We start from the raw sequence: 17,603 nt of genomic DNA, 5'->3' as shown, positions 1-17,603 counted from the left end.
AAAAAAAAAAAAAAAAGGATTAAAAACTGTTATAAACGCTTCAAAACGGATACCCATTTGATCAGCCTTTCTATCCTTTTTTTAAATCCGTTTTTTTTTTTTTTAAACGGAACGGGGGCAAATAGCTGTGTGAACGCACCCTTACCTGTATTAATGGCACCAGGTTTTGAACAGGTGTCTTTTATACTAATAACAAGTTCAAACAGTCACACTCCAAGCTCCATTATGGCCAAGACCAACAGAAACAAACTTGTAGACCTGCACCAGGCTGGGAAGACTGAATCTGCAATAGGCAAGCAGCATGGTATGAAGAAATCAACTGTGGAGCAATTATTAGAAAATAGAAGAACCACACAGCGGGACCTAGTGAATGACCTGCAGAGAGCTGGGAACAAAGGCTACCATCAGTAACACACTACGCCGCCAGGGACTCAAATCATGCAGTGCCAGATGTTTTCCCCTGCTTAAGCCAGTACATGTCTGGGCTCATCTGAGGTTTGCTTGAGAGCATTTGGATGATTCAGAAGAGGAATGGGAGAATGTCAGATGAAACCAAAGTAGAACTTTTTGGTACAAACTCAACTCGTCGTGTTTAGAGGAGAAAGAATGCTGAGTTGCATCCAAAGAAACCATACCTACTGTGAAGCATGGGGGGGTGGAAACATCATGCTTTGGGGCTTTTTTTCTTCCAAGGGACCAGGACGACTGATCCGTGTAAAGGAAAGAGTGAATGGAGCCATGTATCGTGAGATTTTGAGTGAAAACCTCCTTCTATCAGCAAGGGCATTGAAGATGAGACATGGCTAAGTCTTTCAGCATGACAATGATCCCAAACACACTGCCCAAGCAACGAAGGCGTGGCTCCGTAAGAAGCATTTCAAGGTCCTGGAGTGGCCTAGTCAGTCTCCAGATCTCAACCCCAAGAAAACCTTTGAAGGGAGTTGAAAGTCCATGTTGCCCAGCAACAGCCCCAAAACATCACTGGTCTAGCATGGAGGAATTGGCCAAAATACCAGCAAAAGTGTGTGTGTGTGTGTGTGTGTGAAAACCTTGTGAACACTTTTGACCTCTGTCATTGCCAACAAAGGGTATGTAACAAAGTTTCACCACTAACATAAAGTAGAATATGTCACGAAAAAACAATCTCGGAATCAGAATGAAAGGTAAAAGCATCCCAGAGTTATTCATGCTTGAAGTGACAGTGGTCAGATGTGCAAAAAATGGCCGGGTCCTACAGTGAAAATTGGCTGGGTCCTTAACCCCTTAAGGACTCAGCCCATTTTGGCCTGAAGGACTCAGACAATTTAATTTTTACGTTTTCATTTTTTCCTCCTCGCCTTTAGTGTTGCTCGCGAATATTCGCAATTCGAATATTATTCGCGAATATCGCATATTCGCGAATTCGCGAATTTCGCGAATATAGCGCTATATATTCGTAATTACGAATATTCGTTTTTTTTTTTTTTTTCCTTCACAGTACACATCACAGTGATCACCCCTCTCTGCTTCCAGCTTGTGTGGTGTAAAGAAGGTTGTAATACTACTGTGTGAGACTGGCGCGCAAAAATTCGCAAAAATTCGCATATGTGAAAATTAGTATATGCTAATTTTCGCATATGCGAATTTTCGCGTATGTTAATTTTGTATATGCTAATTTTCACTTATGTTAATTTTCGCATACGCGTATTTTCGCATATGCGAAAATAAAACGCGAATATAACGAATATGCGAATATTCGCGAATATATGACGAATATTCGTCCATATATTCGCGAATATTCGCGAATTCGAATATGGCCTATGCCGCTCAACACTACTCGCCTTCTAAAAATCATAACTCTTTTTTATATTTTCATCCACAGACTAGTATGAGGGCTTGTTTTTTGCGTGACTAGTTGTCCGTTGTAATGCCATCACTCACTTTACCATAAAATGTAGGGCACAACCAAAAAAAATGCTATTTTTGTCCTTGGAAATTAAAAAGAAAACCGCAATTTTGCAAATTTTGGAAGGTTTCGTTTTCACGCCGTACAATTTATGGTAAAAATGACATGTGTTCTTTATTCCTTGGGGGCAATACAATTACAATTATACCCATGATAACATACTTTTCTATTACTGTTGCGCTCAAAAAAAAAAATAGCAAACTTTTTAACCAAATTAATATGTTTAAAATCCCCCTATTTTGAAGACCTAGAACTTTTTTTCATTTTTCTGTATAAGCAGCGGTATGAGGGCTCATTTTTTTTTTTGCGCCGTGATCTGTACTTTCTATTGATACCATATTTGCTTATATAAAACTTTTAATAAATTTGTTATCAGTTTTTTGGGAAATAAAATGTTATAAAAAAACCCCCAGCAATTTTGGAATTTTTTTTTTTTAACGTTCACCCCGTTCACCATACGGTATCATTAACATTAATAGTTTGGATATTTACGGACGAGGCGATACCAAATATGTATATAACATATTTTTTTATATTTTTTTTACATTTGGGTGGGGGGGGGTGAAATGGGACAATTTACACTTTAATAGTCCCCTTAGGGACTATTATCATTCGATTGCTAATACTGTTCAGTGCTATGTATAGGGCATAGCACTGATCAGTGTTATTGGTCATCTTCTGCTCTGGGTCTGCTGGTGCGTTAAGTACCACATCACTACGACGTACATTTACGTCCTGCGCTGTAAAGGGGTTAATGGACTTTCTTCTACCCTGTTGACACTGAGGAATTTCTGCTAGCTGAATTCTAATGCTGAATTTTGTTCAACATGAAGATAGAACAGGTTCATTCTTCAGGTGGAATCCGCTTCTAAAAGCCCATTGAAGTCAATGGTATTTATTTTTTCTGAGGAAGTCAGTTTCAAGCGGAATTCAAGTGGAAGTGGCTGAACTTCCTCCCTAATATAATTTGCTGCTACTCCTCCTGAATTCTGCTTGTAATTTCTGCTTCCAGTCTGCTTCAATTCCTCTTCAATATCACGGCAAGCAGAAAATGGCAGATTTCAACATTTTCCTGTACAAAATGATTCTGTTTCAATTCCTCTACAATTCCTTAGTGTGTACATACCTGAAACCTTATAGATGCCGTGATCAAGTTGATTGTGGCGTCTTAGAGCGGTAGTCCACTGGAAGAAACATTTTCTAAATCAACTGGGGCCAGAAAGTTTAACAGACTTGCAAATGACTTCTATTAAAAAATCTTAATCCTTTCAGTACTTATCAGCTACTGTATGCTCCACAGGAAGTTCTTTTCTTTTTGTTTTTCCTTTCTTTCTCACCACAATGCTCTCTGCTGACACATCTGTCCATTTTAGAAACTGTCCAGAGTAGGAGCAAATCCCCATAGCAAACCTATCCTCTGTCAGTAGTGGGGTCCTCCTGGGTCTCCTGCCATTGCGTTTCGTTTCATTTAAATGTGAACGGATAGTTCGCATACACTAATGCTCCCTGAGCCTGCAGGACAGCTTGAATATATTTGGAACTTGTTTGGGGCTGCTTATCCACCATCCAGACAATCCTGCGTTGACACCTTTCATCAATTTTTCTCTTTCGTCCACGCCCAGGGAGATTAGCTACAGTGTTATGGATTGCAAACTTAATGTTGTGCACTGTCGACAGACAAATCTAGATCTGTGGAGATGGACTTGTATCCTTGAGATTGTTGATATTTTTCTACAATTTGGGTTCTCAAGTCCTCAGACGATTCTCTACTTCTTTCTGTTGGCCATGCTTAGTGTGGCACACACAATGCAAAGACTAAGTGAACTTCTCTCCTTTTTATCTGCTTTCAGGTGTGATTTTTATATTGCCCACACCTGTTACTTGCCCCAGGTGAGTTTAACCACTTAGGGACCACAGGTGTACAGGTACCCCCGCAAATCACCGGTGTGAATTCACCGGCGATTTGCGGCGATCGCTGACATGGGGGAGGGACCCCCCTGGACATATATATCAGCTGTCACACCCCCTCCCATAGGCTTGCATTGAGGGGCGGGGCGTGACGTCACACGGGGGAGGAGGCGTGATGTCACACACCGCCGGCCCTGTGGTCGTCCGTAATCAGACCCGGAGCGAACACGCTACTGGGACTGATTACAAACGGGGTGCCGTGTGCAAGATCATGGGGTCCCCAGCGGCGGGACTCCCGCGATCAGGCATCTTATCCTCTATCCTTTGGATAGGGGATAAGATGTCTCTAAGCACCGGAGAACCCCTTTAAGGCTCACTGTACCCCTTGTTGCGTTCCTTGAGGGGTGTAGTTTCCAAAATAGTATGCCATGTGTTTTTTTTTTTTTTTATTGCTGTTCTTGCACCATAGGGGCTTCTTAAATGGGACATGCCCCCCCAAAACCATTTCAGAAAAACTCACTCTCTAAAAATCCCACTGTCGCTCCTTCCCTTCTGAACCCTCTAGTGCACCCGCCGAACACTTGACATACACATATGAGGTATTTCCTTACTCGAGAGATATTGGGTTACACATTTTAGGAAGATTTCTTGACTTTTACCCCTTGTAAAAAATTCAAAAACTGGGTCTATAAGAACATGCGAGTGTAAAAAAATGAGGATTTTGAATTTTCTTCTTCACTTTGCTGCTATTCCTGTGAAACATCTAAAGGGTTAACAAACCTTTTGAATGTCATTTTGAATACTTTGAGGGGTGCAGTGTTTATAATGGGGTAATTTATGGTGTATTTCTAATATGAAGGCCTATCAAATCCATTTCAAAACTGAACTGGTCCCTGAAAAATGTCGATTTTGAAAATTTTGGGAACATTTAATTTTTTCCATCAAATTTTTACATTTTTCACCAAGAAATGATGCAAGTATCGACAAAATTTTACCACTAACCTAAAGTAGAATATTTCACGAAAAACATTCTTAGAATCAGAATGAAGGGTAACAGCATCCCAGAGTTATTAATGCTTAAAGTGACAGTGGTCAGATGTGCAAAAAATGGCGGGGTCCTACACTGAAAATTGTCTGGGTCTTAACGGGTTAAAATTATAACTTTTTGTACCAAAAATAGTATGCTTAGAGTACGGTCCCACTTAGAATGTACGCAGCACAAAATCTGGTACGCAGCAGGAAATACTTGGCATATTTTCATATCATTAGATACAGAAGGCTACCCGGCGGCAGCCATGTGTGCAGTGAGGTTTGGAGGTAAGCCTACAGATCAAAGTCCCGTCGTGCTGGCCCTGCCTTTAAACCTCGCTGCACACACAGGGCTACCACCGGGTAGCCCTTTGTGCCTGCTGATAGGAGAATGTGCAGCATTATTTCGCACTTTGCTGATTTTTCGTTGCATGAAATACACTGTGTATACACTACATGGGACCATACCCTAAGGCTAACTTTCAACTTGTTTATTTTTCTACCAGCAAAAACTGCCACAGCTTTTTCCTGTGTTTTGGCAGTTTTTCTGGTGTTTTTGCTGGTGTGTGGAAACAACCAATTTGGTACCCTGTTTCAGTTTTTCACTGCCTTCAGGGTACCACTCTGTGGGTCGGATGCTCCAGATGCGGAAGCTGGTCTTAGGCTGCATTCACATCATGATTGCAGCCTATGTCTGCCAGATTGGGCTGGGGGACAGAAAACTGGGCGCCCCCGTACACCAGCCGGATTGGCGATGAAACCCATTCACTTTAATGAGCCGACCGGAGTCAATCAGTGACTCCAGTAGGCTCATTATTGCCCCGTATCCAGTTTTGTGACCGGACCTAAAACCGTAGTATACTGGAGTTTACTATTGAAGTTCCGTATAAAATTGTGGTGAAAAAAAGATGGGTAACTGTTAGGAATGCACCGATATATCGGCGGCCGATACATATCGGCCGAAAATGGCTATTTTGGGGAAATGCCGAAACAACCAAAAATTTGCCGATAATGACCCTCCTCCCCTGCCCACCCACAGCACAAGTTACAAACACTGCCAGTGCCAGAGGCATAGCGTGGGGGGTGCAGGGGGGGGGGGCCTCAACATCTGGGGGGGGGGGGGGGCGCTCTCCGGGATAGGAATACCTCTTTTTATGTGCCCGGGCCGGCTCCCGTGTGTGGCTGCAAGCGGGGGCCGGCCAGAGCATATAAAAACTAATACTGTATACTAAAAACCAGGGGGCCTCCAGCTGTTGTGAAACTAAAATTCCCAGCATGCCCTGACCGGCAAAGGCTGTCCGGGCATGCTGGGAGTTGTAGTTTCACAACAGCTGGAGGCCCCCTGGTTTTTAGTATACAGTATTAGTTTTTATATGCTTTGGTCAGCCCCCGCCTGCAGCCACACACGGGAGCCGGCCCGGGCACGTAAAAAGAAGTATCCCTATCCCGGACATCCCTGTGTCCCGAAAAATCTTTAAGGATGTCCGCCGGTCACTCACCATTCCCCGGCCAGCGCGCGTCCTCCTTCAGTCCTTCGCTTCTCCGCCTCTATGGTTGTACGCACGTCCCATGCGTACAACTATAAAGACGCTGGAGGACCGCAGGATCATCGCAGGAGAACGCGCGCTGGGTGGGGCCTGGTAAGTGACCGGCGGCGCATCATCTTCTTCAGTGTTCCGGTCACCGCTCCTCCGGTCCCGGCACCTACTGCTATGGTCCATAGGCCATAGCAGTAGATGTGACCCCGGGCCGGAGGAGCGGTGACCGGATCACTGTGGGGGCAGCAGTACAGACATACAGCCTCCAGCCTTACACTGTATATGGCTGGAAGCTGTATGTCTGTGGGGTGGGGGGAAGCTGCCTACTATTGTGGGGGAACTGCTGACCTAATATGGGGGGGAGCTGCCAACAAATGTGGGGGGAGCTGCCTAACATTGTTGGGGGGAGCTGCCTAATATTGTGGGGGAACTGCCTACTATTGTGGGGAACCTGCTTACTATTGTGGGGGAAATGCTGACCTATTGTGGGGGAGCTGCCTACTATTGTGGGGGAACTGCTACTATTGTGGGGGAGCTGCCTACTATTGTTGGGGAGCTGCCTACTATTGTTGGGGAGCTGCCTATTAATGTGGGGGAGCTGCCTACTATTGTGGGGGAGCTTCCTATTAATGTGGGGGAGCTTCCTATTAATGTGGGGGAGCTGCCTACTATTGTGGGGGAGCTGCCTACTATTGTGGGGGAGCTGCCTACTATTGTGGGGGAGCTGCCTACTATTGTGGGGGAGCTGCCTACTATTGTGGGGGAGCTGCCTACTATTGTGGGGGAGCTGCCTACTACTGTGGGGGAGCTGCCTATTAATGTGGGGGAACTCCCGACCTAATGTGTGGGAGCTGGCAATCTAATGTGGGGGAATCTAATCTAATGAGCGGAGCGCTGCATTTTACCAGAAGACGGGGAGAAGTCATTTTCGGTTTCAGTATCGGTTTCGGCCGGACATTTTTTTTTTTTTTAATTTCGGTTTCATTTCGGTTCTGAAATTTCCATGTTGTGCCCCAAAGATTGTGCTGCTATTTCTCTTTTTTTTAAGTGGTCACTTCAGCCATGTATATAAAATGTGAGTGCAGCGTTTTACTTTTTCATCCAAGTCATATATAAAATCTTCCGCCCTGTTTTTGGCTTCTTTTTCCCCTGTGGTCTTTGACTTATAAAAGAGAGCCAAAATCAATGAAAAACTTTTTGTCCTTTTGATGCACTTTGGCACATGTCCAGTGTGCCTAAAGTTTGGGAAATGCAAAAATTTTGTTAAAGAATTTAACGGAAAGCTCAACAGAAATTGATGTAGAAGCGGAAAAACACTCCGTAAATGGGGACACTGTCTTGAAATTAGCACAGTGGAATTGTAACCAAGTGCCAATTGTTCTTAACTACATAGCAAAATAACATTGATACAGGATAACTCCTGTCTTTGTTTTTTTTTCCTAACAGGTCTTAGACTGGAACCTTTAAACTCCACAAACGTTTTCTTAATTTGCAGTGATTATGAAGGTATGTATCAAATCCTTTTTCATTTGACACTATTATGCTCTATATACAATAATTGTATCTTTTGTTTTTTTTATTATAAAAGCAATCTTCTTATAAATTTAACCCCTTAAAATTTATAAGAATTTTTTTTTGTTGCTAGACTTTTCTAAAAATTTAAAGCATATCTCCTATTTACAGGATCTGATAAGACTGCCACTGGTTATGAAAATGCATGCTGTGTTGCTACTTTGTTAGTACAGTGCTTAGTTATCTTACACAATGATGAATGAGTGAATGAAACATTGGCCAAGCATCAACTGGGGGGGGGCGAGGGACCTCCACTCCCACTGATTCGATACTAACAATCACCTATCCTTTTGTTTGGTTGATAAGTTTCAATCATTAATATTTTTGTTAAAAAGTACCTGTCATATCCTACAAAAAAGGGTTTATATGTTACTAATTGCCCAATCCTGAATAAAGGACATCTGCAGCGGAAAACTCTTATCCCCTATCCAAACGATAGGGGATAAGTGTTTGATCGCGGGGGGTCTGAACGCTGGGACCCCCCCCGCAATCTCCTGCACAGGGCCACAGCTCTACCGTGGCTCTCTTGTGCAGGAGGCGTGCCGGCCGCAGCATGACTCGGCAGCCAACACGTTTCCTCCATGTAACTCTATGGGAGAGGTAGGGAGGCAGTAATGCCGTGCCCCTGTTTAGGAGATCGTGGGGGGTCCCAGCTGTCAGACCCCCCCCGTGATCAAACACTTATCCCCTGTCCTGTGGATAGGGGATAAGTGTTTTCCGCTGTAGTTGTCCTTTTAAGTGCTTATCATTTTTATGTGTCTAGCACCTATATTTCTATCACAAATACCTTCTTTCTCTTGCTCACTTAGTTTGTCATTCTAGGCTTGGGAGGGGGTGTATCCCTCAGCATGACTCTTTATTGGGTCTCTTCATCCAATTACTGCAGGCTGCTCTTTAACTCCCGCCTCTCTGTTTCCATGCTGCAGTCTGATAGAACAGGAGTGAGTACAGAGTGATAGTCTCACCCTCACTTACTGGGCTTTGTCTATAATTTCTATAAAAAAGAATTTTATAAATTATATTATAAATGTACCTGTCACCGAATAAGCTTTTCTCAATAAATTTTGAGCTTTAAAAAGCTGCGTATCATATCTATCTTCTTTCTTGCATAGTGCAATTTTCCAGCAGAAAAAAGTGGGCGTTTTCTAACAGGCATGACATCACTGAAGCCTGCTGGGGGACAACTTCCGGCCTCACATTGTTGTAGTGTTGTGATGAATAGAAGACCTCAAGCTCTGTGCATGTTTCAGTCTGTGCAGATTTCAGTGAGGCTCTCCTTCAGCGGTTAGTCTGTGTTGCTGTCAGTGAGGCTCTCCTTCAGCTGTCAGTCTGTGTGGCTTTCTGGGAAAATTTGTGGAGCTTTCACTTTCTGTTCAGCTGAAAATCAAGCTCTATGCAGAGAAGCACTTCCTGAGTTCGGACTCCTGCCAGGCCGGGAGGAGACCGAACTCACTGTATTAATTGTGGCAGGGAAAAGAACAGAGCCACCTAGTGACTGTTTTCATATTACATTTTAAACATAGTTATGTTGATAATTTTAAAAGCAAGAGGAATGGGAAAGTGTGTAATCATTATACAAGGATTACTATATTAAAAGTTTTGCCAAAATGTACAACTTATAAAAAGTATTTGCTCATATTTTGCATTTGACAGTGTCCATTTAGTATATTGTGGTAATGGAGGTACTATTTTTGTTCTCTCACCATAACGTTACGGTTACACAAAAGTACCTGCAGATTTTCTGTATAGAAATATTACATTATGGAATCATGAAACTCTTGGAAATGCAAAAAGAAAATCTAAGTACCCTCATTGACAAAAACAATCGTACCTAAAATTGCATGTCGAATTGCTGCAAAACTTCATCAGTTATGTCTCAGGCAGATATATAAATAATAACAGATGTGGTCTGATTAGTCTGTGGGTCATGCTGCAAGAGGGCGTGAGGCTAGGTTTCCACTTTTTTGGGGCATTTCTGCAAAAAAAAAAAAATAAAAAAAGGCCTATTCGGCCAATAGTTAATAGTGAACTGCAAAATGCCATATCCACATGCCATTTTTCAGTTTGGCATTTTATTTTTATAAATCCATTTGGCGTATTTCTGCTACTTTTGAGCTCAGTGGGCTCAGGAACAAAAATAATGTGCAGACATCTAGTTTTAAAAACCTATTACACTGTACATTAATTTTACATTAAATTATTCAAAGGTCTTATTTTCATTAAAATATACATTATTAACCCCTTAACAACCATGGATGTAAATGTACATCCTGGTGCGGCGGTACCAGAATGTACATTCACGTCCTGTGTATGACCACGCAGCATCAGAGCAGTGCTCGCGTCATACAAGGCAGGTGTCAGCAGCCGTCGGTAATTGCGGACATCCACAATCGCGCGGGTGTCCGCCATTAACCCCTCAGATGCCGTGATCAATACAGATCATGGCATCTGCGGCAATGCGCATGTAGATGATCGGATCGCCCGCAGCGCTGCCGCGGGGATCCAATCATCTGTAATGGCGGCCGGAGGTCCCCTCACCTGCCTCCGACCGTCTCCCGGCATCTTCTGCTCTGGTCTGAGATGCATAGCACTGAACAGTATTAGCAATCAACTATAAAAAGTGTAAAAAAATAAATAAATAAAAAAATAAATAAATAAATAAAAAAAAAAGGGAAAAATCTCCTCCCCCCAATTAAAATGAAAATTGTCCCCTTTTCCCATTTTACCCCTAAAAAGTGTACATTTTTTTAATAAACATATTTGGTATCGCCATGTGCAGAAATGTCCGAAGTTTCTAAATGTAATGTTAATGATCCCGAACGGCGTAAACGCAACAAATTAAAAGTCCAAAAATGCTGCTCTTGTTACATTTTACTCAAAATAGTTTTTTATAAAAAGTGATCTAAAAGTTTTATATATGCAAATGTGGTATCACTAAAAGGTAGGTGGTCAAAGTAGGGTGATTATATATTACTGATATTTTACAAAAAGTTTGAGATTTTTTTAAGTGGTACAAAAAATAGAAAAGTATCTAGCCATAGTTATTATTATCGTATTGACCCAGAGAATAAAGAACACATGTCTTTTTTACCATAAAGGGTAAAGTGTGAAAACGAAACCCTCCAAAGTGTGCAAAATTGTGGTTTTCATTTAAATTTCCTCCCAAAAAAATAACTCTTTGGGTTCGCCATACATTTTTGGGTAAAATTAGAGGTTTCATTACAAAGGACAATTGTAGATGGAAATATAAAAGAGTTATGGATTTTAGAAGGCGAGGAGGTAAAAACAAAAATGCAAAAATAAAATTGGCTTGGTCCTTAAAGGGGTACTCTGCCCCTAGACATCTTATCCCCTATCCAAAGGATAGGGGATAAGATGTCAGATCGCTGGGGTCCCGCTGCTGGGGACCCCCGGAATTGCTGGGGCACCCCGCTGTCATTACTGCACAGAGCGAGTTCGCTCTGTGCTAATGACGGTCGATACAGGTGACGGAGCAGCATGACTTAATGGCTCCGCGCCTCGTGACATCACTGCCCGCCCTCTTAATACAAGTCTATGGCAGGGGCATGACGACCGCCACGCCCCCTCCCATAGACTCGTATTGAGGGGGTGGGCCGTGACGTCACTAGGGGAGGAGCCGTGACGTAACAATGCTCCGGCCCCTGTACTGCCCGTCATTACGTGCAGAGCGAACTCGCTCTGTGCAGTAATGACAGCGGGGTGCCGCCGCAGCGGAAACGCGGCGATCTGACATCTTATCCCTTATCCTTTGGATAGGGGATAAGATGTCTAGATGTCTAGTACCCCTTTAAGGTCAAAATGGGCTTGGACCTTAAGGGGTTAATTTGAAAAAAAGGTAACTAAAAAAACAGAAGAATAACTTTTAAACAAAAAATAGCATGGACCCCTTAGCCATTTTTAAAGGGGCAGTGGTAGCCACCACGCCCCCTCCCATAGACTTTGTTGCGTGACCGTGACGTAACAAGCCCACACCCAACGTTCGAAACAAAATATTCTGAATGCCGGGGCAGTGGAGTACCCCCTTCTCATTCATTTGTCATTTGACAAATAGTGACTTCGGTTGGCTCATTTTTGCCCTGTATCCAGTTTTTGGACTGGACTGAAAACCGCAGCATACCACTGTTTTCAGTCCGGTCAGAAAACCGGATACGGGGCAAAAATTAGCTGACCGGAGTCACATAGTGACTCAGTCGGCTCATTCAAATGAGTTCTTGTAATTAGTAAACGCAGTGTGAACCCACCCTAAACTAGCCAAGCAACAGATACTGTGACTTTTTATAGAATTTGGTGACATATTAGCTAATATTGGATCATACTATTGAATAGTATGCGTGGATAGGGACTTTACTATGTAAATCTGTGTGCTGTTTTGAGCATACCTGTAGTGGAGTGGTGATTCTCAATAATGATGATGGAGTAATCAAACACTGACTATACTATAGGAAAAAGTGTATATAACATACAATAAGTAATCTTAATATTGAACTTTATATAGTAGTCTATATACATCCGTTGTAGTTGTATACCTTATGTACAGTATGATGAGAAAGATGAGTCAGAGTGCAGAGTATCGCTGCCGGTATTGCAATATGAGTACTTGCTCAATGCGATCCTATAAGGAGAATCCCCTATCTATAAGTTATTAGTGACGGTAAAAGACTTAACTATGAGAGCTAGATACCTAAAGCTTATATAGCCGAGCAGTTCAATATATGTGGAGTAGCTGCCCACTGTCTTACTTTTTCGTAGTCCTGCAGTGGTCTCCTTGTGGTGTTTGGATGAGGTGTTCCGGGAGTCTTCTGGTTCACTTAGAGCGAGATTGCAGCGGGAGAACGCCCTGGCCGGCGGCATCTCTACCAGCCGGCGTCCAACTTCCGGATTGCTGGATGTTGCTATCGGTTGCTAGGTAGTGACGTCACTACGGTGGCTGAGATGGTCCAAAATGCCTTCAACGCGTTCCGGAAACTGTGTAGCGGTTTCTTTCATGGGGAATGGCTATTGTGGACTAGCTAACTATTCTTATAACTGGATCTCGCCTGCAGTTAACTCCTAGGTTTACAAACATTGATACCACTCTATTTTCCTCATTTCTTTTGGATAATTTACTTGCAAAAATATGTTGTGGTTTCTAAAGATGGTCCTTACAAAAATCCAAACAATTCAAATTCAGTATTCAGTCCGTGAGGATTCAGTGTATTGAAATTGAATATCCATTTTGAATCTATTCTGGACAGTTGTACGATATAGTTGCCTCCCCTCCAGTGGGAAGTAACTTTTTCTAGGCCAAAAATGTGGACCCTCGTACTGATAGATTATGCATATGTTTGTAGTGCACTGACAGAGGATGTCCCTCATACCCTCTTTTGTATATTGTAGACATGCTCTTTTATTCTGATGCCCAATTGTCTTTTTGTACAGCCAATATACAACTTTTTACATGGGCAGCAGATAGCATAAATTACCCCCTTAGTTCTGCAGTTCTTTTCTTATATTGGGTTTTGTTCTCCAATTCTACCACTGGAGTAAGGTCGTCCATTGCTATGCAGGCAGTGCACTGTTTACATGGAAAAAATGTTTTTTATTGTGAGAGAGTTCTTTGGTGGTTCAGTTTCCATGTTCCCCTTTATTCATTTGGTAGTGGGGGCTATTTGGTTCCCTCCATTTTGTGCCTTCTGATATACGAACGAGGGTATGCGTGGGATACAATCTCCTATTTTATAGAATACTTTCTTCTTTACATAGTTGAATGTGCTGACAACAAAATCACACAAACCTGATCAATGGAAATCAAAATTTTCAACCCATGGAGGTCTGGATATTGAGTGACACTCAAAATCAAAGTGGAAAACCACACTACAGGCTGATCCAACTTTGATGTAATATCCTTAAAACAAGTCAAAATTAGTAGTGTGTGTGTGTGTGGCCTCCACGTGCCCGCATGACCCCTCTACAACGCCTTGGCATGCTGTTGATGAGGTGGTCTCCTTAGGGATGTCCTCCCAGACCTGAACTAAAGAATCTGCCAACTTCTGGACAGTCTCTGGTGCAACGTGGCATTGCTGGATGGAGCGAGACATGATGTCCCAGATGTGCACAATCGGATTCAGGTCTGGGGAACGGGCGGGCCAGTCCATAGCATCAATGCCTTCCTCTTACAGGAACTGCTGACACACTCTAGCCACATGAGGTCTAGCATTGTCTTGCATTAGGAGGAACCCAGGGCCAACCGCACCAGCATATGGCCTCACAAGGGGTCTGAGGATCTCTGTACCTAATGGCAGTCAGGCTATCTCTGGCAAGCACATGGAGGGCTGTGCAGCCCCCCAAAGAAATGCCACCCCACACCATTACTGACCCACCGCCAAATCGGTCATGCTGGAGGATGTTGCAGGCAGCAGAATGTTCTCCACGGCGTCTCCAGACTCACGTCTCACACGTGCTCAGTGTGAGCCTACTTTCATCTGTGAAGAGCATAGGGCGCCAGTGGCAAATTTGCCAATCTTTGTGTTCTCTGGCAAATGGCAAATGTCCTGCACGGTGTTGGGCTGTAAGCACAACCCCCATCTGTGTACATTGGGCCCTCATGGAGTCTGTTTCTGACAGTTTGACACCTACACATTTGTGGCCTGCTGGAGGTCATTTTGCAGGGCTCTGGCAGTGTTCCTCCTGCTCCTCCTTGCACAAAGGCATAGGTAGCGGTCCTGCTACTGGGTTGTTGCCCTCCTATGGCCTCCTCCACATCTCCTGATGTACTGGCCTGTCTCCAGGTAGTGCCTCCATACTCTGCTCACCACGCTGACAGACACAGCAAACCTTCTTGCCACAGCTCGCATTGATGTGCCATCCTGGATGAGCTGCACTACTTGAGCCACTTGTGTGGGTTGTAGATTCGGTCTCATGCTACCACTAGAGTGAAAGCACCACCAGCATTCAAAAGTGACCAAAACATCAGCCAGGAAGCATAGGAACTGAGAAGTGGTCTGTGGACACCACGTGGAGAACCACTCCTTTATTGGGGGTGTCTTTCTAATTGCCTATAATTTCCACCTGTTGTCTGTTCCATTTGCACAACAGTATGTGAAATTGATTGTCAATCAGTGTTGCTTCCTGAGTGGGACAGTGACTTCACAGAAGTGTGATTGACTTGGAGTTATATTGTGTTGGTAAAGTGTTCCCTTTATTTTTTTGAGCTGTGTATGTGGAGGTCACGCGTTGGTGATGAAAAGCAAGGGCTAAGTGGGAGAGGATGACAGAAAGCCCAAATCGTAGGTACTCAATGCGGGCACACTAAGCGGTGTTCACTTTTAATAATTTGTTGTACACATGGGTATACATGTAGAATGGTATGCCAATGTATATTACTTATAAAAGAGGTGTATATATGGATATATATACTGATTGCGTATTTTCTCAAATCTGGGCTTATATAGTTAGTTAAATACTAAATAGTTGTAAGTAAATTCAATATATTTCAATATTTATTTATAATATAGTGACTATCTACCCCTGCAGGGCCCTTGCATAGGGTAGAATAGTACAATTGATAGTAAAATAGTTTAAAATGTATAACTTTTAATTAAAAATAATTAAAAAATAATAATAAAGCTTATAAAACTTATACACATATATACATACACATATATATATATATATATATATATATATATATATATTTATATTACAGGTGTGTATATATATGGAAACCAGCTATTGTTCGCCTTCCAGGATAAAAGGCAATAGTATTGGATAACCTTGCAGTATTATAGTTTGTATCCGGTTTGTGAAGATAGTTTAGTGTTCAATTGTTAGTATCAAAATGGTTGTGGTAAAACGTGGATACCGGTATCCTTAAAATAATTGTTTTTATAGCATATATTCCTATGGACGAAGGTGGTATATTGCAATTATGTATCCATATGATGGTACACAGCACCACTTACCGATCCTCCTAGCGGTAATCCTAGGCACACAGTCAGGCTGGCGCGGCTTGCATCCGGCTCTAGGTTGGTAGATGCCTGTCTGGAGGATAAGCCGCAAAGCAGCTACGTGGGATCCCCTGATGCCGGACTGGCACGGCTGGCGTCCGGCCGATGGAAACTGTCCGGGCTGATCGGGTGTCCACGGAAGCGGTGGTAAAATAGAGGATCAGCAGTGGATGGTGGCAATGGATACTGGCAGTGTCCTCGTGTGCTGATGCGCACATATTGCAGTGGGCCCCAGTCCTAGGGTCTCCAGCGGTTTCAAATCGTAAAGTGCGTTCCTGGCTTTTGATCAAGGTGTCTGTATCAGACTGCTGGTATAAGGTGGGTGGGCTATATTACTGCTTATCTGAGGTGTGCTCATTAATTTTAATAGGATGAACGTAGTCTACTAGTGACTATGTTTGGTCCATTTCTGAATGTATCATGTGGAGAAAAGAAATGAAGTTGCACTCACCCGAACAAATCTTCAGTGTGATCAAAACCTTTTATTCCAACATTAATACTGCAGATAACAGGAATACAATTCCGTAGCGGGGAGCGAGGGCGGGCAAGGCTCTCGGACACAGGGCATACCACTGATAGGCTATTAGTTTCGCTTCTTCAAGGTATATGCTTCTCTCAGGTGGTGAGTGTCTTTTATCAAAACCCTCCTACCGGAGAACTCCTTTAACTCTCTACTGTAAAATTCCTGTGCATATTAAAGGACATCTGTAGTGCAATATAAGTTATTGCCTATCCTTCGGATAGGGGATAAGTTATAGATCGCGGGGGTTCCGAGCACTCGGTCACCTCGCGATCTCCTATACGGCAGTATACTGGAATGGGGGCGTTCTATTCCCACATGATGTGGCGGATGACACGTCCCCTCCATGTACCCCATAGAGATACATGGAGGGGGCGTGTCTGCCCCGGCTTTCTGCTTGGGACGACGCTGCACTTCCTGCAGACTGCCGCGGCCCCGTCCAGGAGATTGAGATCCTTTGGATAGGGGATAAGTTATGTCACTACAGAAGTCCTTTTAACCCTGTACTGTTATATCACTGGGCATATTACTGTGTATATTAACTCTGGACTGTGATGTTACTTGCATATTTACCCTATACTGTTACTCATACTGCAGGGTTTATACCAGGGATCGACCGATATTGATTTTTTAGAGCCGATACCGATTACCTGTGAACTTTCAGGCCGATAGCCGATAACTTATACCGATATTCCGTGCATTATATGGGCATATGTAATACCCCCCCTGTCATGTGCCCCTCATATATAATATATATATATATATATATATATATATATATATATATATATATATATAGTGTAGTATGAAGTATATGACTTGTATAAGGAGCAGTATGACTCCACATCCCTTCACCTCACTTCTCCTGCCGGTTTCTCTCTCAACTCCGTGCTCCTGCTCTCCGTACGTGCTTCCTGTATCACATGTCGTGCCCCTCACTTGTTGCTGTACAGTCAGGACGGGACGTGGTTCTGAGGTAGTTACCGGCTCCCCTCCTGGGCCTCAGGGTGCACGGGATCACAGAATGTACGGGGTCACAGGGTATACGGGGCCACAGGCTGCGACTCCACCGCCTTATCTGGGTG

General features: G+C 43.3%; 1 protein-coding gene across 6 annotated transcripts in view; it reads left to right on the top strand.

The window, feature by feature from the left end:
- ARID4B (AT-rich interaction domain 4B) overlaps positions 1–17,603 on the top strand; it is a 424,644-nt gene that overhangs the window by 27,400 nt on the left and 379,641 nt on the right. For all 6 annotated transcript variants that reach the window (XM_056566987.1, XM_056566988.1, XM_056566991.1 and 3 more), the window contains exon 2: positions 7,867–7,926. In XM_056566987.1, coding sequence (XP_056422962.1) covers positions 7,921–7,926 — 6 coding nt within the window. In that variant the 5' untranslated portion in view covers positions 7,867–7,920. The remainder of the gene's footprint in view (positions 1–7,866; positions 7,927–17,603) is intronic.

Source organism: Hyla sarda, chromosome 3 (assembly GCF_029499605.1).
Source record: "Hyla sarda isolate aHylSar1 chromosome 3, aHylSar1.hap1, whole genome shotgun sequence".
Lineage (NCBI taxonomy): Eukaryota > Metazoa > Chordata > Amphibia > Anura > Hylidae > Hyla > Hyla sarda.
This window is presented reverse-complemented; position numbering and strand designations above follow the sequence as displayed.